Raw genomic sequence first — 24,770 nt, forward strand, 5'->3', positions numbered from 1 at the left:
CTTTTCTGACCGGTTGAGCTGGGGGTGGGGGGAGGTCTTTTCAGAAGAAGCCCCCGGAGTGCAATGCTGCAGAATTCCACCTCACCAAGCAAGGAGCCAAGAATGGTAGGAGGAAAACCGCAGCCGGGAACAGCCGGGAACAGGACTGCGAGGGCCCCGAGGCTGAGAACCTTGACCTGTTCCGCTGTGGGCTCCCCTTGTGCCTGGCACAGGGTACTTCCCAGTAGGTGCCTCGAGCCCTCCTGAGGACACTGACTGATGGTCACCGACAGTGAATCCAGTGAAACCAAATGGAGGAAGCCAGTCAGGCAGGTCCGGAAGCCTGCGTTCCAGTCAGAGCTCCTTAACCACTGGAGACCGCAGGCTCTGCCAACCAGCTCTTCCTGCTGAAATATAGGCCCCCTCTTTCCTTGGGTTCTCTGGAGGCTACAGTGAGATCACAGAGTAGAGCCTAGTGCAGCGTCCGGTTCAGGAACAGCTCCCTGACTCCCCTCCCTCTGCTGTCCTTACTTTTTTTTCCTCCCGTCTTCCTCCTGTGGCCCTGTTCCCACCACTCTGTACTGGCCTCTCGCTCCGGTTTTCTTCACACTCCTTTCCCCTCCTCCTTCCTGCCCTCCTCTCTGCATCCCTCCCCACTCCTAAACACCCAAGGAGGGCTGGACCCTGGACCCCAGGCACCTGCAGGAGCAGCGGGCGGCCTCCCCTCCAGGGCCAGCCGAGGAGGCTATGTCCAGGCTGTCCTTGCAGGAAGCACTCAAGAGTCCACTCCTGGGGTGTACTCGTCTCCTCCGGGTCATGTGACCTCATGGTGGCACCCTGAACCGGCTGCAGTGGAAGCATTTACGCCATGGAAATCAACCTTCTGTTTGCCCTCCTGAGGGCCCGTTGGTGAACTCTGGCACACTGCTGCTTTGGAGACCAGTGTCACCTTCTCCTATGCAGACATTTCTTGAGGACTTAATAATAACAACGTCCCCTGTCACAGAGAGGGACATGGGATAGAGGGGGACAGAGGGTGGAACTCAGTGCAACACGTTTGCATCTATCACTGAAGTGCTATGGGGGAAACAGGGCAAGTGGAAGACCTGGGTTCCATTCGTACAGAGGTGACAATGTCGCTGGGGGGATGAGACTGGATAGAAGTCAAGGTATGTGTAGCGACAGGGCCTTCGCCTTCACCCCCACCGTGAACCCAGCTCAGATGCTACCCTCCGTCCCCCTTCTACTGCCCCCCTCCCCAGGTGCCAGACTCTGGCCAAGTCATCAGACCAAATCCCCCCACCTTAAAAGGCTCTGGTGACCCCCAAGTTTCCCCCGGTATCCAAGGTGGGGAAGGGCAGTTAGAAGCAGAGGCTCCGGAATCAAACTGCTGCCTCCTGGATCTGGGACCACAGGCAAGGCGCTTTCCTGCTTTGAGCCTCAGTTTCCACATCTGTGCAGTGAGAGGTCAACATGATCATCTGTGAAATGCACTAAACATATTAAGCACTCGATAAACGTTCAGTTTGGTCACTGCTCTTACTACAGGACATGGTGCACCCCCTTTTCCTACATTTGAAACCCCTTATTGCTGCTTTTCCCCTGTCTAGCCACCCACCCTGAATAACCCCAGCTTCTAGCCAGCCATACCAGGCTCCTCACTGTCCCTAAAATACATTATGCGTCTTCACCCTGTTCTATCTGCCTAGAATAGATCAGCAGCCAGGCTTGGGGTAAGGCAAGGATTCCGGTCCTGCTTTTCTAGCTGTGATTATAAAGAGAACGTCCCCACTTCTGTCCCCATCTGTCAGGGGGACAGAGTGCCGTCCTCTCCCAGTTGCCTGCTGAGGGGGCCATCCCTCCTCTGGGCTGAGGAAGAACTTATCACAGGGATGCTGGTTACCTGTGGCCCATCCCCCAGCCGTCCCAAGAGCTCAGTGGCGGGCAGGGCCAGACTCCAGCTGGTATCTTTGTCCCCCTGCACCCAGTGTGGGACCTGCTCCCCAGAGGCACACAGTCCATGCGGACAGGATTGGATTGAATACTGCCTTGACAAGAGAAGGTGCTCCGTCGGGCTTTGCAGACATTTAGGGGCCAGGGCACATGTTAGCAAACCACTGATTGAGCTAGATAAGCAGGGTGAGAGGAGAATAAGGATGCAGATCAGAAGTGTCATTGGAAGGCGCTGTCTGCCTCCTCTCCTTGCACTCGGAGGAGAACCAGGGCACAGCGGAAGGGACTGCTAGAGATCACACAGCTAGTAATGTGTGGAGTGGATCCCCACAGGGGCCTGCGACTCCAAAGTCTCCAGCCAGCCACGCTCTCTCCTTGCCCTGCAGACGTGGCCCCAAGGGCCAGCTCCTTGCTGCTGCACACAGGGCACATGTGTGCAGCTGGAGGAGAGCTGGGGACCCCCGGAGGGGATCACAGCCCCTTGGGGCTGGCTGCCTCCCCAAAGGACTCTAATTAGACACCTGGGGCCTGGCAAGAGCTGCTCAGCCTGGATCCCATGTGGTTGCTTGTTGGCCCCTGGGATACCGGTGGGTTTGCCCAATGCGACCGTGGGGACCAGTTAGCCTCTTACGGAGCCAGACCTCAGCAGCCTCTTGGGTTCCTTAAAAAGAGCGAAAGGCCTTGTCCTTGTGGGGGTTTTCCCTGGAGGGAGTTGCTTGCTGGAGATGGGCCACTCTTACACACCCCAAAGGTGGCATGTGGAGGTTCCACAAGCATCCCACTAGAGACAGCAGAATAGAGCGTTTAAGAGCGTGGACACAGGAGCCCAGCTTCCTGGGTTCAATAGTTAATACATATAAATCATTTACAGCAGGCCTTGGGCATGTTAGTAAGGGCCTAACTCACTTCCTTCCCCCACTCTGAGCTCTTTTTCTTTCTATCTTTGTTAATGAAAAGTTGTTTTTGTTGTTTTTGCTGCGTGCAGCCCCAAAGAAAGAGAGCCTTAACTCCTGGAGTTTATTTCACCATTAAATGGGTCTGTTAAGCCTCTAACAGTTATAAAGCTGATTTTTTTTTTCTCACTCTGGTTGTTGGGGCAGGGGAGGGGTGTGTTCTCTGGCCTTCTCCTATATTCTGGTTTGGAGGGCACCCCGGAGAACTGGACCTGCAGGCTCTCAGAGGCTGCAAACAGAGGGGAAGGGCTTGAGCCTGGGTTTTCTCATCTGCATGGGGCTGTGAGTCTGGGGAAACTCATCTATGTGAGTCACATCTCTTCTCCTCAGAATCCAGCAGGCAGGCATGAATAGTAGTAAGGCTACATGTAAAGGCTTCAGAGAATTTCACACAAGCCCGTGTCTGGGAGGCACCTGCTAGGTGAGCTGACACCACCAGACTGTGAGTCAGTGGACCTGGGTTAAATCCTGTGTGACCTTGAACAGGTCATTTGACCTCTCTGAGCCTCGGTACCATCATCTGCGAAATGGGAGCTAGTAATCATTGTAGCTTCAATGTATTTAGCACTTGCTGGGCCTGGCACAGCACTAGAAAATTCTAATCCAGTCCTCACGCTTTGTGAAGTGGTTACTGTTGGCCCCATTTCCTGAAGAGGAAACAAACACTTGGAGAAAATAAGTAACACACTTGAAAATCACAACAGGATGCTGTGAGGCGTAGGCATTCAATAGATGCTCTTGAGAAATGCACCCGGGTCTGTAAATGACCTCTCGGATATGTTGAGGCAAGTCAGGAGTGTGCACCAGCACAGACCTGCTTTCTTTCATCTCTTAAGTATGAATGTGTAATGAGCTGGGGGGTCTGAAAGAATCATACCGTTTGTGTCCCGTGTGACCTTGGGCCAGCCACCAGCCTTCTCTGAGCCTTGTTCTTCATCTGTAGACTGCTGGGGTAGACCAGGTGTACCAGTGTGGCAGAGACTAAGTCTCAAACAGGAAGGAAGCTGCATAGGCCCTAAACCCCGCTGGCTGAGGGTCCAAGGAAAAGGGCTAGCCGTCTAGACCTGAGGTCGTCTATTTTGCCTGCAGCTCTCACCCTGGCAAAGATTGACTTGTTGCCCACCCCCACCCGACTCAGGGGAGGCCTCGTAGGCCCTCTCCAGCTGCCCCCTCTCCATCCGAACACCTTCTTCGGGGAACCTTCCCTGGCCTTCAGGGCAGTCGGTGTCAAAGGCTGCCCACGACACCGGCATCCATCTGCACGCGTCCAACCTCCTTCTGACCTTCCGCACATGATGATCAGCTATTAATTGGTCCTCATATTTGTGCCACATTTTTCAATTACAAAGCACTTCCCCGGCCATTCATCTCTTTGAATAGCGATCGGAGCTGCTATTTACTGAGCACTTCCTGTGCGCCAGGCCCTCTGTTTTCACCAGCCTCTCTCCACGCATCATCTTGATTCAGAGCTTCACAACAATCCTGTGAGGTACAGGAGTCCACATTTACAGATGAGGAAACTGGTACTCCAGCACGCTTACGTATCTGGCCCCTGGTCATACAGGGATTTGAACCAAGCTCTGTGGAAGAATCAGGGTCATCCCTAACCTAGAGCTTCCAAAGCTGCCCTGGGCACCTGAATGACTGGGTCCTTGTTAAAACGCAGCTTCTGATCCTGTGGGTCTGGAGTGGGGCCCAAGGTTCGTTCTTTCTTTCTTTCTTTCTTTCTTTCTTTCTTTCTTTCTTTCTTTCTTTCTTTCTTTTTCTTTGTTTTTAATGTTTATTTATTTTTGAGAAAGAGAGAGAGAGAGTGTATGTGAGCAGGAGAGGGACAGAGAGCGAGGGAGACACAGAATCCAAAGCAGGCTCCAGGCTCTGAGCTATCAGCACAGAGACCAATGTAGGACTCAAACTCACGATCTGAACCATGAGATCATGACCTGAGCCCAAGTTGGACGCAAAACCGATTGAGCCATCCAGGCGCCCCATAAGAGAATCACACTGGATAACGATGCCCCGGGTCAGTGAACAATCTGAGACTGCTTTACAGTAGCCCCAGGCTGGCAAGCCTCAGTTTCCCTGTCTGTCAGATGGATGAAATAGCTTTTGGCTTATGGAGATGGAATGGGGACTGGATGATATAACACCTGTGAAATGCCTGGCACACAATAGGTGCTCAATAAATGCTGGCTCTTCTCCCTTGATAGGAGCTGGCATGGGTCTGGATACACAACAGATGCTCAATAAATCTAATGAGCCCAGCATTTTCCCCCAAAGCAGAGAATAAACTGCATTATGTTTCCCTTTGGAATGAAGCCAAACCCAATATTAATTTTTTTCTTGAACCGCAGAGTTCCAAAAAGAAATAAAAGCAAGTAGAGTGATTGCAGTATGAAGCAAGCCTCTGTAATTTCTGTAATTACAGAATGGGAGCAAGACAAAGCAGGAGTATGCACAGCGTCATGGGAGGGAGTGAGGGCCCCTACTCTCAAGCCTGCTGCTCCCCCCCCCTTGCCTTCCTGGCTCTTCATGGTGCCCCACTCGCTCTGAGTGGGTTCTGGGCCCACCCCCGGACCTGGACAATGGCAGCCCTGAGACACTGGCGTTGACCTTTTGGCCTCTGCCCAAGTCTCCACCCCATGCAGCCACCAGTCCCTCTGATGCAGTGGGACAGAGGGAGGATTGTCCAAGGAGGCTGCCACACACTCCCCTCCCCCCAGCCTGCCATCTGTGCAGGGGGCTGCTGACAGCCAGTCTGCTAGCAAGGCCTGTAAGCCCCGCCTCCAAAAGAGAAACCCGGTCAACTCCTCACCACCTTTGCCCTAGCTGCCACCATTCAAGTCACTGTCCTCTCTCCCTGACTCTCAACCTCTTAATGCCCCCCCCCCGCTTCCCCCCCCCCCACCCGCCCTTCTGCAGCCTCTTCTGGGCAGAGTGAGACTTTTAAATGTAAGTCAGATTTCCCCCACCACTTAAACCTTCTACTCTCTTCCATCCCGTTTAGAAGAAAATGTGAACTCCTTGCTGTGGTCTCTGAGACCTTGTGTGATCTGGCCCTTGCCTGCCTCTGACTAGTTCTGTTCCCTCCTGTACTGGACTGCAGCCAGCCCAGCCTCCATGCTGACTCTCAAACATGCCAAGCTTATTCCTGCCTCAGGGCCTTTGCACTTGCTGTTCCCCCTGTTTGAAATAATGTATCCTAGAGAGTCATATTTCTGGCTTCTAATGCAAACTGAAAAAAATTTTTGTTCAGGCCAAATAAAACAAGCCCAAGGGCCAACTTTGACCCATTTTGCCAGTTCTGATCTAGAGCTTCCAAACTACATATTTTTTTTCTTATAAAGCATTTCCTCACTCAGGGGTTGGCAGAGGTATTCTTTCTGCTTGGTTTGGCCCTGTTTTTAATGATGGCTTTGGGACTTGGTCTCAACGTGCACATCGAGGAAGGAACATTTTCATGGGAACATGTTCATGGAAACATTTTCACCACTTTGCTGCCTTGAGTCTCTTTCTTTAACTCCTTCCCAGAGCCTCCCTGTGTGAGTCTTCTTCTCTAATACTAATCTGATCATATTATCACCCCCGTTGCATCCCTGCAACTGGCCCCTAAGTTCCTTAGCCTGGCTTTCAAGGTCCTTCACAAACTGACCTTCCTATCTTCAAACCTCCCTACTTCTGTTTCTCCACCTGGGATGCCCTTCCCTCTTTCTGACCCTGATGAACACCTATTCAGCCTTCAAAACCCAGTTCCAATGTCCCCTCATCTGGGATGCCTTCTCTGGTTGAATTAAATCATTCCTTCTAGGCCTACGGTGTCTTGTTCGTACACTCTTGCTGCATGTATCATAAGGTATTATGATTGGCTGTAGATAGAGATATTTCTCCTTCTAGGCTGTGACCTTGTCAAGGTCAAGGACCTGGTCTTGTTAATGTTTGCAACCCAAGTGTCCGGCCCAGCTCCGTGTACACATTAGACCCTAGTAAACATTTACAACATGGAATCTTTCTGCTGGTCCCTGTTAGTTCACGGATTCAAACTCCTGTTTAAAATGCAAAGTGCTAGAAATGATTGTCCCATCCCTGTTTCAGCACCCAGCATATGCTGAGTGAGTACTTACTGAAGAAAGGAAGGAGTGAATGAGTAGGTGAGCGAAAGTGGAAAATGGGTCACTTGCGTTCACACATTTACAGTGCCCTTTAGAATGTTAACTTCAGTGGAATTCAGCTAGCATGGGAAAGTATTAAGGAGGAACACGTAGCCAGATTCTTGGTCTGCGGAATATCGTCACCTGATGGGGAAGATCCAGAAGGCTCTGGAAGTGGGCCTTGGAAAAATGTCCCAAATCACGAGGTGGTGAGAGGCATTCCTATTACCCATTGAGTCGGCAGGTGGAGGAGGGCTGCAGAATGGCACTGTACAGGCTGGTGAAGAAATGCCTGGTCTCATGGCGGTGGGTCCACAGAGCCATCTCAACACAGAGCAGCCCCTGGCGGCAAAGCGCAGGAACCTGTTTCGGGAAAGGGGAAATAGCAACTGGCTAGAAGGTTGGCTCCTGATTCAGAGAGCATTACGTTTGTAGAAAGACAGCCAGATTCCTCTGCTGTGAACTTGAACATGCCTGTGCTTTCCATGTGCCGTTTTTCAGAGAAAGGGAGCGACAGGTTAACCAGCTGGTGTCAGGAATGAAAATTGGCAAGAAGCTATTCTTGGGGGGTATTAGCGAGGCCGCTTCTGAATGTGCTGTCTGTAAGCATCGGGCCCTAGGCTTTTTAATGAACAGGGGCCCTTTGATCATTTTCCTGCCATCTACTAGATGCTTTGGACTGTCTTTTTCTTGCCAGACTTGACTTATTACAGAACAGTTCTTTATTTTATTAACTGACCACACAAACGTACCACTCCCAGCTTCGACTGGCCCAAGGTGATCAGCTAGACCACTCCTAAGTTGGTATACAGAGAACCCAAAACATGGAGATTTGAAATTTTCATTAGCTAGTTTCCCCCTGAAGGCTAAGAGGACTATTTCCATCGGTCTGAAAATGCTGAAAGTCTGTGAAGGACCGGATGATACACCCTCAATAAATATTAGCTGCTCTTAGTAGTGGTATTGCCATCGTCACTACCACGATGGCCTTCTGGGAAGCTGTGACACCTAGATTTGGAACCACAATCCGCACACATACAGAAATAATCACAGTGATGATGAGGGCTGAGATTTCCTAAGCACTCACTCTGAGCTAGGTATTCCTTCCCCTGCTCTACATGCATGATCTCATGTAACCCTTCACCGCCCCATTTTACAGATGAGGATCAAAAAGGGGGTGGAACTTGCCCAGCGTTAGTAAATGTGAAGGGGAGCTGAGGTCTCTGATGTAGCCCCGGGGCCGTCTGTCCCACTGCCTTGCAAGCCAGAGGGCCTTCTCCATGGGGATCCCCAAAGAAGCACCAGTTACATCAGTTCGTGGCCTTATATTGTTACCTTCACATTTTGCACGTCTTCTAAAAGGAAGGCTGTACACACGGAGACGTGGCTCTTCAGAGGGCAGTTACAGGCATCTGGCTAAATCTTTCTCATATTCTGAAGATAGCATGTATGCCTCTCTCATGCTGAGCTCTTCAAGCAGCCATGGACTCTGATCTCTCTGGCCTTTGCACGAGGTGATGCTAAATGTACTCATGGAGAGGGTGGTGGAATAAACCGCCCGGTGAACCAGAACTCTGCTTCCTCCCGACCTTCCACCTTTCCTATGTGTCGATGTTGAATGATTTCTTCAAAGGACATACACACCGTGTTTCCCCCTTAAACACACCCTGCCATCTCCCCTGCTTCCTGGGAGTAGGCCAGAGGGGCACCTGTCTGCCTGCCTGCCTGCCTGTCACTCTGTCTGTCTCCCTGAGTGGTGTGGGGCAATCTGAGGCCCCAGTGCCCAGCACCGTAAATTTTAGTTTGGTTTGACTCTCTGTGGATAATCAACAAATGTATCCAGAGTGGAGGCCAGAAGTTGTTGTTCCCGTAGGCTACAGAGAACTTGGTCAAGTGGTAAGGGAGCAGAGATTCAAGACTTTAGCAGGAATCCTCTGAGTCAATGGGAGCAAACAGGAAATTTATGTTACTGCTATGGGGATGCTTTCTTTGTAACCTCTAAACACAGGTATGTAACCCAGCCTTAAGAAAGCCTGGAATGGCAGACACAAATGCTTCCAAGATTCTCTCTCCATCTTTTTTTTTTTTAGTTTATTTCTTTATTTTTAGAGCGAGAATGGGTGGGGGAGGGGCAGAGAGAGAGAGAGAGAGAGAGAGAGAGAGAGAATCCCCAGCAGGTCTGCGCTGTCAGTACAGAGCCTGACGTAGGACTCGAGCCCACGAATTGTGAGATCATGACCTCAGCCCAAGTCAAGAGTCAGACACTTAACCGACTGAGCCATGCAGGTACTCCTCTCTCTCCGTCTTTGGACCTCTGATTTCCTTCCTTCTCAGCAGATAGATGGGAGAGGCTGGTCTTCTTTCTCAGTCTCATGCCAAATTCCCAGGCAAGGAGCTTTGATTGACTAGCCAGAGTCAGGTGATCAGCCCTGGTCCAAGGTGATTGGATCCTTTTGGACAAACATGGTGGCTGGAGCCCACAAGGGTAGGTCATGGGGACAGTAAAGGGCATCACTGCTTTGATAGCGAATGGCTAACTGCCCCCCCCCACAAAAGGGGTTCCATTTTAGCCTCCCCTTTTCCTGATGCTGCTCTCTCTCTTGCATATCCCAAGACTTCCTGGTAGACTACAGAATGAGCTACCATCCCTGACAATGGGAGGTCACCCTACCTGAGTCTGGAGTTCCTTCTGATGGCGCCAGGCCCAAGTCAGGAGCTAGATGGGCATCTGAGACAAGGCTGTGGGTCATCCTTGAGAACAAGAAACAGGGTTGGCAGTAAAGTTTTGATGGCCTGAAGGTGGTCTGGTTTTCTGTGAACTCTAGGAAGAGACAATGGTGTTTGGTAATGAGGACTGCGCGTGAGGGGCTGTCAGGTGGGTGCACAGCCCCCAGGGTCCCCCCAGCGGGGCAGCGCTGAGGGAGGAGGCCGCACATTGCTTTGGCTCCCCGCCTACATCTCAGACCTCAGACCAGTGCTTCACACACTCCTGTGAGCCCTGGGGATTCCATACATTTATTCTGCATGATTTTATTAATTTAAAAATGTCTTATAGAAACTTAGAAATGTAATTTTTTGCAGAAATTTAGAAATAATTCTAAAAATCCAGAAAAGCACACACACACACACAAAGGAAATAAAAATGACTCTTATAAACTAATCACTGTGAATACCTTAGGATATATCCCTTGGGTGTTGGAGGGTTTTTTTTAATGAACAGATTTGGGGGTGGGGAGTGGGCAAAATTAGGATCATACTAAATGAACTATTTTGAGGTCTGCTTTTTTCACTCCATAAAACAAGGTACCGTCTCCCGTGTTCTTAAGGTGGTCTTTTACAACATTTCTGCATATTTGGTTGGAGGATGGAGAAAAATCTCAGCTGGGTTCGCTGGCTCCCAGTTGGGCCCTGAGGAGCTGCGTCCTCTCTGTCGCCTTCTCTTTTCCTTCTCATAAAATGATGGAGTGACATCCTTGCCTTGCCCTCAAGGCAAGGTCCTGAGAGGGCAGCAGGCCCCTTCCAGCATGTTCCCAGTGCCCCGTGGCCAGCACCACACTGCATGGACTCATGTGGTCACCCGGCGGGGGCGCTCAGAGAGAGGCTTCCCGCACCCCTGCCGCTCTCCCCCCAGGGCTGCCCATTAGCCACTGCCTGCCAGCTCACCAGGGTCCCTCCTCATGTCTGCTTTTCAGGATCCCACCCAGGGGCTGCAGAGGGCACTGCTCTGGAGCTGACGCACCACTGAAAATCATCAGGTAACATCTGTAACCAAAATCATTACAACCATTTGTGGAGTTCTCTCTGTAAACCAGTCAAGTGAAAAGTACTCTTACAGCTATTAAAGCTTAGTTTTGCCACCCTTCTACAGGCTAGATAAGATTACTCCCACTAGATAGATGAAGAAACTGAGGCTAGAGCAATAAAAAACAGTGCTTAGGGTCACTCAGCTTGTAAAAGGCAGACTGGAGATTTGAATCCAGGATGGGACCGAGCCCAACGTCATACACCGTCCTCTACCCCACGCTGTCTCTGGAACTAAAGAGGTAAGGAGAGTGCAGGGTGTAGGTGGGATATATCTTGGGTCAGAGAGGTCATGTAAACTAGTGGTCCTTCTTCAACTGATGGCTGGGACTGGCTCCCAGCATAAGAAGCTCCTTTTGCAGAATTTGTTAAATGTATGGATTCAGGATGCATCTCCTTGAGATTCTGATGTGGGACATCTGGCATGTGACCTGGGAATCTGCATCGTTACAGAGTTTCGCAAAGAACTTGGAAGCGTGGCCAGGCTTGGGGCTGCTGAGAAAATAGTAACAAGTCCCCACCATTTGCCAGGCGCAGGGTCCTCATTGAATAAGCAAAGAACAACCGCCCAATGAGGGACATACTATTATCATAACTCAATTTTTAAATATATTTTTACATTTATTTTTTAACTTACATCCAAGTTAGTTAGCATATAGTGCAACAATGACTTCAGGAGTAGATTCCTTAATGCCCCTTACCCATTTAGCCCCTGCCCCCTCCCACAACCCCTCCAGTAACCCTCAGTTTGTTCTGTGTATTTAAGAGTCTCTTATGTTTTTGTCCCCCTCCCTGTTTTTATATTATTTTTGCTTCCCTTCTCTTATGTTCATCTGTTTTGTATCATAAAGTCCTCATATGAGTGAAGTCATAGGGTATTTGTCTTTCTCTGACTAATTTCACTTAGCATAATACTCTCCAGTTCCATCCACGTAGTTGCAAATGGCAAGATTTCATTCTTTTTGATTGCCGAGTAATACTCCATTGTGTGTGTTCTTTATTTATTCACTTATCTTCTTTATCCATTTATCCGTAGATGGACATTTGGGCTCTTTCCATACTTTGGCTATTGTTGATGGCACTGCTATAAACATTGGGGTGCACAAGGGGTGTACCGCCTTCACTCACCATCTGTAGCTGGGTCACCTCCCTGTTCCAGCCCACGGTTAAGCCCCACCATTGCTTACATTGGTCATGGTTACTATGACCTCCGGGAATGAGAAATCTAGTTGTACCCCACGAGGCAAAGATGAGGAACACTTAATATTTCTGTCTGAATATTTGGTCTCCTCGACCCATAACAAGGGCATGTGACGCAGATGCAGGTTTGACGTTAGCTCAGGAGCTATGAAGACACCACATCCCCACGCACAAGTCTAGAAACAAAAGGTACTGCCCTTCCTCTAGGAGAAAGAGGGCTTATGAGAGAGCCTTCTCCAGCTCCTAGGTTGTTTGGGGTTATTTTATTTTTGTAATTTTGGGGCAACTCCAGGATCTTGCCACCCTTCTGTGCCTATCACCCCACCTCTCTCTTCTCCCAGGGTGACCTTGAGCCGCAAAACTGCTGTCCGCGTGGACCGGGGCCGACATCGCACGTCCATCTGCCAGGACCTCTGTGTCCAAACTCCGAGACATGGCGACCAATGGCAGCAAGGTGGCCGACGGGCAGATCTCCACGGAGGTCAGCGAGGCCCCTGTGGCCAATGACAAGCCCAAAACTCTGGTGGTCAAGGTGCAGAAGAAGGCAGCGGACCTTCCAGACCGGGACACGTGGAAGGGCCGCTTCGACTTCCTCATGTCCTGTGTGGGCTATGCCATCGGCCTGGGCAACGTCTGGAGATTCCCCTATCTCTGCGGCAAAAACGGAGGTGGTAGGTGCTGGCCTGGCAACCTCCCAGCCGGTTCTGGACCCCTTGGAGAGTGTCACACTTGGGCGTTTTCTGGGGCAAACTCAGGGGAAGGGGTCCCCTAAAGACTCCAAAGGGAGTACCAGGACCCATTTCCTGTTTCTTGTCCCTTAACCAAAAGATTCCCAAAAGGACAAGTGTCCTTTGTTAACACCACCAAAAAGTTCACCTCTTCATTTTGCAAAGAACGGGGGACATAGTTTGAGCAAAGGACATCCTTGGACCTCAGTTTGGCTGTGGGTGCTGCTTTTGAGGCAGAGGGTAAGGATATCATGGCCGGGACCCGAAAACGCCCTGCCGTGATGCTCCCTCTGACCGGGGCTTCTCCAAAGCCTTGGGGTCACGAGCGTCTCTCTTCTCAACCCCACAGGGGCCTTCCTGATCCCCTACTTCCTGACCCTTATCTTTGCGGGGGTCCCTCTCTTCCTGCTGGAGTGCTCCCTGGGCCAATACACATCCATCGGGGGCCTGGGGGTGTGGAAGCTGGCCCCCATGTTCAAGGGTAAGTCTGCAGAGTGGGGGGCCATGTGCGGGTGCCCCTGCCCACAGAACTATGGTGAAACCAGGCCCTTCCTGGCACTTCCATCCCCACTGGAGAGGTGACCTGCTCGGTTCGCTTCTGAGCAGAGTGGAGCCCTCACAAGGAGCCAGGTGATAGATGGTGGCATTGACTATAATCTAGGGTGAGGGAGGTGGACAGGAGTGCCCAGTGCAGAGGCCCTCCCCACACACACACACCAGCCTGCTGTCCTGTGAACTTATTTCCCTAGCCAGGGCTGGTGCAATTTTCTTTGCTTCCTTACTCAGTGCCTGACACTCAGATAGATATGTGGAGAAGCATTCTTGTCTGGCAAGCTCAGACTCCTGCCCCACCTGCAACCAGCCAGTGCTGGGCCACAGACCCAAGTCCCCACTTGCCAGATGTGTGTGATCTTACCTAAGTTCCTGCCTCTCTCTTAGCCTCAGTACCTCAATAACACCTGTCTCCAAGGGCCAGTGAGCTGGTGGGCATCATGGAAAATGATAAGAATGGCACTCACTGGAGTGTTATAATTTTTTTTAATATTTATTTATTTTTGAGAGAGACAGAGACAGAATGCGAGTGGGTTAGGGGCAGAGAGAGGGAGACACAGAGTCCGAAGCAGGCCTCAGGCTCTGAGCCGGCAGCACAGAACCTGATGCAGGGGTTAAACTCACAGACCGTGAGATCATGACCTGAGCCGAAGTCGGACGCTCAACCGACTGAGCCACCCAGGCGCCCCATGTAATTATTCTATGAAATGTCATGCTGCCATGTCCACTCCCAGGTGTGGGCCTTGCCGCTGCTGTGTTGTCATTCTGGCTGAACATCTACTACATCGTGATCATCTCCTGGGCCATCTACTACCTGTACAATTCCTTCACCACAGTGAGTGGACCCTTGCACCGCCCCCTCCAGAAGGAGCCAGACCCAGAGCCTGCTCTCTGTCTACTGGGACTACTTTTCTGTTCACAGTGCTGTTCCTTGGGTGGAGGGTGTGGTTTGTGTTCAGTGGTCCCTGTCTCCCTGCAAGTTGTAGCACCATGAACCAACAGCTGCTCTGGGCCAGCCACTGAGCCAGGTGCTTCATGGGGGCTAACATCTACTCCTCATGACACCCTCCTTAAGGTGGCTTTTGTTAGCTCATTTCATGTGGACCCAGACTTCCTTGGTTCCAATCCTGACCCCAGGATATACCAGCTGTGCAACTTCGAGAAAGAAACGTAACCTCTCTGAGCCACAGTGCTTATCTTTCTGCTGGAGTGCTCCAGCAGAAGGTAGAAAGGAAACCTGCCTCATAGAGTTGTTGTGAGGATTAAGGAGTGAATATGTGCAAAAGGCTTAGGATTGTACCTCACAAAGAACAAGTACCGTAAAGTGTTCACTGTTAACATCAGTGTGCAGAGGGTCAAACAGGCGAGATCTCTTACTCAAGGTCACATAGCTAGGAAGCGGCCCCCAGATGAACAGACAAGATATTGTGGTGCCGCTCAGAAAGCTGGTTTTCAGAGGGATATGATCAAGGTTCAAGTTTCAGCTCTGACACTTAGGAGCTGTGCGATCTCGAACAAGTTGCTGCCCCTCTCTGATCTCTAAAATGGGGATCTCAACAAGACCTGCACCTGAGAGCTGTTGGAGAGGGGAGGCGAGGTAATGGATGGCTATGAGGAGGCTCGGGGGACTGTGAGGATGGACGAGGTGCACTGGGACCACTGTTGCCATCCCCTGGGGGCTCAATTGTGTTTGTCCGTGCCCCTGTGCCTTTGCAGACGCTGCCGTGGAAACAGTGTGACAATCCCTGGAACACAGACCGTTGCTTCTCCAACTACAGCGTCGTCAACACCACCAACATGACCAGCGCCGTGGTAGAGTTCTGGGAGTAAGTGTGGGGCCATCAGTGGTGGGGGTGCCTATCAGCCAGGGCCAGCAGGAGACAGAGGCACCCGCAAAAGGGTGATGGGAGCTGATGATGTGCGCAGGGCTGAGGGGGAAGCGAGGGAGAGTGAAGTCTCTTTCTCCCTCCTAGAGAGCTGGGCCATGGAAAAGGCCACTAGTTACAAACTAGGGAGAATGAATTGCTTCAGTACAGAGAATGAATTCCTGCCTTCTCTCTCCTCCTGACCAGTGGCTCCTGCCATTGGTCAAACCTAGCTAGAAGCCAGAGGACAAGGGAGCCAGCTATATAGGCATAGCAGCCAGCCTCCTGGGGCACAGAACAGAATGGACAAGGGTGAAGAGTGAGCCCCCGGAAGGGAGTAACCAGCACAGGACAAGGAGAATTGCCAGGAGAGGCCAACAAAATCCCAGCTCATCCTGAAAACCAGTCCAGTCTACTTAGAATCCCAGAGTTGTTTGGACTAAAGGCACACATGCACACACACACACATGCATACACACACACACACACACACACACACACACACACACACTGTACATACTGAAGGCTGTGCTGATTGTACCTTCAGGAGAGCACATCATAGATTGTGTGTTGGGATATTGATTTTACTAAAAGGGGCCTTGGGATCCAAATCTCTTTGGCATGAGGGAGACATTTGTGTTGGGTAGCTTGAAAGGGTCTGGGAGCACTCTGGAAGGTTCCACAGCACCTTAGATAAGCTGCCAGGAGGAACTGTTCTCAGGAGGTGTCAGAACACGTGATGCTAGTCTTTGTGCAGAAATGTCCTTGGCTAGGTTGGTCTCCTTACAAATAAAATTAGATTCTTTGGCTTCTGCTTCTTTCTAGCATCTGCCACATACAAGTCTCTCACACCCATTCCGGACTGCATTTAGCCATTTATTCAGTAAACATTACTTGAGTGCTTACTGTGTGCAGTGTGGTTAGAGGCATGGCAAACATAAGCAAACAGGCAGTCGTAACACCAGATGAGCAAGGCTAAGAGGGGGGGGATGCACAGGAGGCTAGAGGTGCCCCAAGTTGGTACCTGGACCAGCCCAGGTGAGGAGTGACATCTAAGGATGAAAACCACATAGGAAGGACAGGTGTCAGCAGGAGGAAGAGAATGCATGAAGGCTCGGAGGCAGGTGAGCGTAAGCCAGGCACAGGTGAGGGGATGGGAGTCGTCCAGGCTGATGAGCATTTGAGGGGCTTCAGGGGGGGCTGAGACTGGAGAGAAAAGTAGGGCCAGCCCAGAAGGGCCTTGCAAGGTCAGCCTGGGGAGGCTGGGCTTCATGCTGAGGAAGTAAAGAGCTATTCACTGTAGGGTTTTAAGCAGGCGAGTGATACGATCAGACATACCACTTAGAAGGGTCTCTGGGGCTAGAAGGGAGTGGGGACAGAGCAAAAATAAAGGTGAGGGTCTAGCTAGGAGGGCACTGCAGCCAAACAGGTGAGCAATAAGGGTGGCCAGACTAAGGTTCCGGCAGGTCCCTTGAGCAAATAGCACACTCTCTGCCGATTAGTATAATGGACCCCACGGTCTCCAGCCAGCTCCTGGATCTCAGTGACCACAGATGTCAGCACAGTCCCAGTGGAGGATGTCATCTGTGTTCAGTCCCTGGGTACCCCCAGGTCACTCCAGCTCCCACGTGACTTTCTGTTCTCTCCACTGTTCCACCAGGCGGAATATGCATCAGATGACAGACGGGCTAGATAAGCCAGGTCAGATCCGCTGGCCTCTGGCCATCACCCTGGCCATCGCCTGGATCCTTGTGTATTTCTGTATCTGGAAGGGTGTTGGCTGGACTGGAAAGGTAAGGCCTGTGCACAGTGGGGACCAGAAGGGGACAGATCTACAAGGGGATTTCTGCTCTGGGCAAGGAGTCTGCACCTCGAGGAATCCCGTCGAACCTGGAGTGAAGCAGTTCTCTTCATCTCCCTCTGCCTTGGTTTCCTTTCCTGTAAAATGGGAATAATAACACTACCTACCTTCTGGGCAGCTCTGAGGATTACATACCACAATGCAAGTCAGACAGTTACACAGAGCCATGACAAAACAAGTGGTAAACTTTGCTCAAGGACCATTGAACAAACTGTCCCCGCACATCTCCACTGAGCCAGGCCTTGTAGGGTGATCCAGAGATGAATATTCCACATCCCAGCCTTTGAGGAGCATCAGAAATGGATCAATGAATGGTTTAATACTCAGGCCCTGTTCTGGAACAGTCCTGAGTTTAGATCCCAACTTCCCTGTTTACCTGGCTAGGTGACCTTAGACAGGTCACTGCTCTGAAACTCCATTTCCTTCTTTAAAAAATGGGGCTCATCTGTTGGTTTGTCATGAAAATCAAATGGGGTGATGATTTTGTAAAGCTCTCAGCAGCTAGCGAGAGGAATTGTACTTGTTTTGTTTTTATTATTGGCAAGGGCAGAGCAGGTCAAGCTTGGAGGGGCGGGGAGGTCCATCCTGGGGACATCTGGGGAGCTCGCCAATCAAGTTAGGGGTAAGGGGACTGGCCTCACTCCCATTCCTTTCTCCTTAAAGCCCCACCCCAGGAGTCCAGGGTCAGAAGATGGCTCAGCCTGTCACTGGCCCTAGCCTGAAGGGAACTTAGAGACCTGTCTGAGTTCTTATAGCAAGTAAGGGAGAGAAGGGATTTGAACTGAATCAGGCAAGAGCAGGGAGGTCCAGACTACCTAAGCTGATGTAAGCAAAACAGAACCTTAACAAACATGCTTGGGCATGAGTGCAGGTGATGAAAAACTCACCAATTCCAGTCTGGTGGGACCTTTGGACCTACCAGGTTCTCAGTTCCAAATCCAGCGTCAAAACCTCTCGAATGTGTCCTTAGACTAGGCAGTCAGGAGGAGGGCACAGGTGTCTCCCATCCCGATTTTAAGAAACAGAAGAATGTAGGGGCTAAAGGCACTGGAAGAAATAGAGCTCAGCTTGAATCTCAGGCCCCTGATTCCTAGCTGTGTGTGCTCGGGCAATCTATTTCACCTCTCTGTGCCTCAGTCTCCTCATCTGTTAAATGGTTACAATAATAGTACCTTACAGGGTTGTCATAAAGACTGAGGAGAATAATCTATGCAGAATATGTAGCATATGCCTAGCCACCATATACCATATACTATGTAGACAATCCATGATATCAGTTATCTTTTGAGTGAGTCGTCCAATCCAACAGTAAACACTTATTAAGCACCTAGTGTATACCTGACTCCATTCTGAACATGGAAGATTAAAGTGTAAGACCTAGGCAATATATATTAAGCATGTTGTATGTCCTCTGAGTAGGCAGGTTGATTGTATCCATTTTCCAGACAAGAAAGTGCATGGTTCAGAGAGGATGAGAAATTGATCCAACGTCACACAGCTTATAGGTGCTGCAGGTGTTTCAAATTCCTTTTTCCTAATTCCGAGTACAGTGGTGTTTCTAGTGGATTATGGCTGCCTTTGCTAACCCTGAAGAATCTCAGATCCATTGAGGGAAATGAAACTATGAAATACAAGGGTTATTGAACTTGAAAACTGCTCTTTCACAACAGTGGACAAAGAAGTGTAATCTCAGACAATGACATCAGTCTTTTGATTATCAATTTGGCAAAAAAAAAAAAAACCCACGTACTTTTTAATGATTATACTCAGTGCTGGCACCTTTGTGGGGAAGGTGCGCTCTGAAATGCTGGACAAAGTTCGGTTTCTGGAAGGTAATTGAGCAATATGGATCACAAGCCATTGAGAAATTTATCCCTTTTTAGTCATTAATTCTACTTCTACAAAATTTTCCCAAGAGTGGTATAATAATTTTCTGGACAAAGTTTTATACATAGGGGTGTCCAATGTTGTATTAGTGACATTCATATAAAATGCATAAAAAAGTTAGTGAAATTCACATAAATGGATAACAGTAGGGGAAACTTTAAAAAGGATGGTAGAGCCTTCTGAGGGACTATTTTGCATAATTAAATATCACATTTAAGAGACAATAAAACAATTTTTAGTAAATAAAGTTGTATGTACTGTGTTTTTGAATTTTAAACATGTTAAATGAAGATGCAAGTACATAATTTGAGCATCACTTTGTAAGAAAATGTGACCATATATGCAAAGCAAATTCTCAAAAAGGAACATTAAAATGTTCACCCCCATGCTTTTATGTACTAGGCATTTATTGAGTGTCTCTTATATACCATGGGCCGTTCTAGGCACTGGGAAAACAGAACTGAACAAGACAAGCCCTCTCCTTCATGTAACTTAAATTCTAGGAGCTGTTGAAGGGAACTTTGTGTGTGTGTGTGTGTGTGTGTGTGTGTGTGTGTGTGTGTGTGTGTAAAATTTTCCTGACACCATATTGTACTTGAACAATTTAGACAAAAGTCAAAAAATAAAGGAGAGGTTGAGGGAAGGAAACTCCAGGTGCTGAGCTGGTTGGTTCATACTCCAAGGAGAGGCTTCAGAAAAGTGGGCACACAGCCAGTTAGGAATCCAGGAAGGCTTCCTGGAGGAAGATGAACTGGAAGTAAGCCCAGGGCCACAGGAGATACTGATGTAGGTGAAGTGGGGGGAGGGGAAGAATGGGCGCGCTGGAGTGGGGGTGACGACCTCGTTGCCAACTCTTCTCCCAGGTGGTTTACTTCTCCGCCACCTATCCATACATCATGCTGATCATCCTGTTCTTCCGTGGAGTTACGCTGCCCGGGGCCAAGGAGGGCATCCTCTTCTACATCACGCCCAACTTCCGCAAGCTGTCCGACTCTGAGGTGAGTGCCTTCGCGGGGCCCCGCCCCTCTGGCCGGGTGAAGGGCCCACCTGAGTCCTGAGCCACCGTTTACCAGCTTTAGGAAAAGTTCCTGTACCTCTCTATCCCTCATGGAAACCAATATGGTTGCCAGGTAGAGCTGGTTACCACGTGTAAAAGGCCATGGGGCACTGTGGCAATGATTATAATTTTGACTAGTTCTTGATCATCCACTTATAGGTGTGGCTGGATGCGGCAACCCAGATCTTCTTCTCCTACGGACTGGGCCTGGGATCCCTGATCGCTCTCGGGAGCTATAACTCGTTCCACAACAATGTCTACAGGTGCGGGAGCCCAAGAGCCCCTTCCTTCCCGGCCACGCCTCTCTAAGGTCAAGCCTGCACGTGACCACGCCCCCGTACAGACCACGCCCCCTGGCCTGTCTCTACTTTCAGCTCCACTCCTCTCTAAGCCGATTCCTTTGTGGCCACTCCTTCCTCTTCCACCCCTTCCCTGGGATGGGGTGGGGGCACCTGCCCTGTGGCCCTTCTCCCAGGCATCCTTTTTTGCCCCTGCCCCTCATCCCTCACCCCTCCTAACCACTGCTCCTAGCTCGCCTCCTGACCAGCCCCACCCTCACTGACTCCGCCCTTTCCTCTCTGCAGGGACTCCATCATTGTCTGCTGTATCAATTCGTGCACCAGCATGTTCGCAGGATTTGTCATCTTTTCCATCGTGGGCTTCATGGCCCATGTCACCAAGAGGTCCATTGCTGATGTGGCGGCCTCAGGTTCGGCCGCACATTGGAGGGCACGGGCTCCTGGGGTGGGAGGGGATAACACGGGGCATCTGTGGCCATCGTCAACATCACCAGCAGCAGCCTGGGGACAAGCCTGCGGGCAGAGGGAAGAGCCAGTACACAGGCCTGGAGACAGGGATGAGTGTGGTGTGTGGGCTCCCTGGCATTGAGCATCACTATGTGCCAGGCAGGGCACGGAGCATTTTAGTTGGAAAGCATCTCTGAAACTTTCCAACACGATGGAGCGGACGCTTTTGTTATCCCATTTACTAGGTGAGGAAACTGAGGCTCATGGATCACGTTCTGCAAGCTAGAAAAGTGGTGGAATTGGAACTGAGCATCGACCTAGCCAATCAAGAAGCCTGGGCTCTTAATCCCGTGACCATACTGGCTCTTCCAAGCACAATGCTGCCTTTTGCAGGGAGGAGACAGACTCTTTCTTGCCCCCTGGGATATAAACCTTGTTCCAACTCAGACATGCTCACCACCCTGACACAAAGTGCCTGAATCTTTGCTTTTGTCCCACTGCCAAACACGTCCTCATCAAGCAGGCTGTACCCACTCTGTTCACCACACAGTCATCAGTGGTGCAGGGTCCCAGGAGAACCCCAGGCAACCCTCACCTCCCTACTCACCCAAGAAAGCAGTGAGATGAGGGCCCCACTGTGTACACAGCAGAGGCCCTGAGGCTCAGGGAGGCATCTTCTCCATCATGGAGAACTGGGCCGGTCATGTGGAAAGGAACTTTCTCCCCTGATGTCATCTTCCCTCCAACGGCCAGCTCATTTCTCTGGGACTCCCCAGCCGCCACCCCCCTTTCCTGAGCCAGACCCAGGGAGGATACAGTTTCTTTCCTTCTCCTTGTAAGGTTTCCCCTGATCTCTTGACTACCCCCTACCCAGATGCTCAAACGCAATATTGATCTCTTTAAGCCTTCTCCCTCCCTGTGCTCCCCAAAGGTACCACCGTCCAGGAGCCAGGACAGCCCCAGCATCATTCTGGACCCTTCCTTCACCTTCACTCCACAAACCAGCCAATACCAGGACCTGCCCTTTCCACCTCCTCACTATCTCTCCATTGGGTCATCTCTCTGTACCCGCACTGTCCCCACTGCTGGTCAAGCCACCAAAGTCCCTCATTTTATCTCACTGGCACCCTGGCCTCCAGACATAACCCTACTCCCTCCCCTGCCCACACGCACTCTGTATCCTCATCTAGGAAAAGGGGGGCTGATGACACTCACCCAAAAGGTTACTCTGAAGATGAAATGCAATAAAACTTAGAAAGTGGGTAGTGTGCTGGGTATGCTGTAGGGGCTCAGTACCTTTTTTTTGTTTTCTTTTTTACCCTTTGCTCCACAGGCCCTGGCTTGGCATTCCTGGCATACCCGGAGGCAGTGACCCAGCTGCCCATCTCTCCCCTCTGGGCCATCCTCTTCTTCTCAATGCTGCTGATGCTGGGCATTGACAGCCAGGTGAGGATGGCCTCCCTGGCACTTTGAAGAGCCCCCAGCCAGCTTTGTGGGTCTGGGAGTAAGCAGGGAGAGGAGGCCATTGTCTCAGGCCCCCAGGAAGATGGTCAAGAGTTTCAGACCCCTAGCCTGTTCCACCACATGAGACTTCAGGGATCAGCTCATCCACTTTCCCCATTTTCCAGATGGGGAAACTGATGTCCAGAGGGAAAGGACCCCGGCGAGTTTCCTGGACTGATGTCCAGAGGGAAGGGTCACAAAGAGAGGCAGAGGCAGAATCAGGCCTGGATCCTGGGGCCCTCCTAGCCCTGCTATCCCGACATTGCCGGACCCCTTGGGTCTTGCCCCAGAGAGCCAGGCTTTGGGTGGGTTGGGGCTGGGGTCCGCTGCATGTGGCTGACCCTTGACCCCCTTGAAGTTCTGCACCGTGGAGGGCTTTATCACGGCCCTGGTGGACGAGTATCCCAGACTTCTCCGCAACCGCAGGGAGCTCTTCATTGCTGCCGTCTGCATCGTGTCCTACCTGATTGGCCTCTCTAACATCACCCAGGTGAGCTCACTGGGCACGTGGCTCGCCTCTGGTGCAGCCACTTCCGGGTCCTCTCCACCCCAGCCTTGTACTGTGTCCCCCTTCGTCTTTTTGTTGAGCACCATCTCTGTTCCAAGCCCTGTACACACAGCAGTGGGTCAGACAGGGTCCCGGCCCTTAGGGTGGGATGGTGGGAAACACACACACTGAGTTAGAAATGATAAGACACAGCTAGAGAATACAGCCCCTACCCCAGCCAGGGGCACCCAGGACTACTTTCTGGAGGAAGGGATACAAGGACTGTGTTTTTAAAAACTCATAAAAATTAACTGGAGAGTCGAGCTGGAGTTGAGCCTTTGACATCAGTACTGTCTCTTCTTGTTCCCACTTTGCTTTTTTCTATCGATATTAATGAGCACTCCTGTCTGCATTCAAGGCCCTCCTGATCTAGTCAGAAGGCATACATATAGCTGATGAATTGTACAATAAATATAAATGACCCTAAAGCCATGAGCTCAGCCCTGTGGGTCTGCTTTATGATCGGCAAAACTACCCCTGGATTCAAATATAGCTCATTCCCAGAATATTGTTCATTTATTCCTTTATTCCTCCATAGTTGTTAAACACTCACCATGGGCCTAGCATGACACTGGAGATTCAACAGTTAACGTGACAGACACAGTATCTGCTCTCTTGGGGCTTACACTTGGGTGGGCAAGACTGACATACAAATTAGATCATTTCAGAGAGTGTTCAGTGCCCCCCCCCAAAAAGGGCAGTGGGACAGGGAATGACCAGTGAGAGTGGGAAGGATGCTACCTCAGACAGAGTAGTCAGGAGAGGGCCCTTTGAGGAGTGGAAGTTGAACTGAAACTCAAATGATAAGGAAGAGACAGCCAGGGGAAGATCGAGCTGGGGGAATAAAGCATAGCAGGTGCTAAGGTCCTGAGGTGGGCATGGGCTTGGTAAATTTGAGGAGCAGAGGGAGTGAGGGGACAGAGGTTGGGGGTGTAGAACCACATGATGCAGGACCTTGCTGGCCAAAGCCATTTTTATTTTGTATTGTACTGCATTGCATTGCAATATGTTGTATTGTATTGTATTGTATTGTATTGTATTGTATTGTATTGTATTGTATTTTAATCTCTCAACTTTTGATGTGTTATATTTATGTCTTGTGTAATCCATGGGAGGTTTTAAGCAGGGAAGAGGCACAACTGATTTAACTTTGTGGAGAGCTGGCTCTAATGACCAGCTCCTCTCTCAGTCCTCCAGCATTCCCAGGAATGGGATGTTTTTCTTCCCCAGACATTTTCTTCCCAATTCCCAGGGAGGCAGTGATCACCTCCTCTCATAGTCACTAGGCCCTCGATGCTTCTTTCAATCTTCCCTTAAGCCTTCTCCTTGCAGCATCGTCTAACACTTACCTGGCCAGACTGCAAAGGCCATGTGGTCTGTGAACTGCGTGTCCTGGGCACTGGCCGGAAGTGGACCCCCTCTTACTGCTTTTCCTCTTTTAGGGAGGCATTTATGTCTTCAAACTGTTTGATTACTACTCTGCCAGCGGCATGAGCCTACTCTTCCTTGTGTTCTTCGAATGTGTCTCCATTTCCTGGTTTTATGGTGAGTGTCAACTCTCCTTCCTCCTACCCTCCCTCATTCATTCATTCAGTCAGTCAGTCATTCCTTTCTTCAGTTATCATTCAACAAAGACAACTTGGGCACCAAGCCCTTTCTATACATTAGTTTACAACTGACCCTTGAACAACCCGGGTTGGAACGGCACAGTCTGCTTATTCTGCATGTAAATATAGTGCAGTGTTTTTTCTGATACTTTTTTCAGTATAGTACGGTGCTATAAATGTATTTTCTCTTCCTTCAGATTTTCTTAATCACATTTGTTTTCTCTAGCTTACTTCATTGTAAAAACACGGTACGTAATGCATAGAACATACCAAATGTGTATTAGTCAACTGTTATTGGTAAGGCTTCTACTCAGCAGTAAGTTATTGGTGGTTACGTTTGTGGAGAGTCAGAAGTTATATGCAGACTTTTGGCTGCATGTTGGGGG

The 24,770-nt window shown here is 50.3% G+C and overlaps 1 protein-coding gene across 1 annotated transcript in view; it reads left to right on the top strand.

Annotated features, from left to right (window-relative positions):
• The window catches only part of SLC6A1 (solute carrier family 6 member 1), a 43,238-nt gene that overhangs the window by 11,924 nt on the left and 6,544 nt on the right, over positions 1–24,770 (top strand). Inside the window, exons 2-13 of the mRNA XM_023250021.2 lie at positions 10,723–10,785; positions 12,373–12,702; positions 13,109–13,240; positions 14,046–14,146; positions 15,028–15,137; positions 16,837–16,969; positions 19,788–19,922; positions 20,141–20,244; positions 20,566–20,690; positions 22,061–22,173; positions 22,589–22,720; positions 24,220–24,322. Of these exons, the coding sequence (XP_023105789.1) occupies positions 12,465–12,702; positions 13,109–13,240; positions 14,046–14,146; positions 15,028–15,137; positions 16,837–16,969; positions 19,788–19,922; positions 20,141–20,244; positions 20,566–20,690; positions 22,061–22,173; positions 22,589–22,720; positions 24,220–24,322 (1,426 nt within the window). The 5' untranslated portion in view covers positions 10,723–10,785; positions 12,373–12,464. The remainder of the gene's footprint in view (positions 1–10,722; positions 10,786–12,372; positions 12,703–13,108; positions 13,241–14,045; positions 14,147–15,027; positions 15,138–16,836; positions 16,970–19,787; positions 19,923–20,140; positions 20,245–20,565; positions 20,691–22,060; positions 22,174–22,588; positions 22,721–24,219; positions 24,323–24,770) is intronic.

The sequence above is a fragment of the Felis catus genome, chromosome A2 (assembly GCF_018350175.1).
Source record: "Felis catus isolate Fca126 chromosome A2, F.catus_Fca126_mat1.0, whole genome shotgun sequence".
Classification (NCBI taxonomy): Eukaryota; Metazoa; Chordata; class Mammalia; order Carnivora; family Felidae; genus Felis; species Felis catus.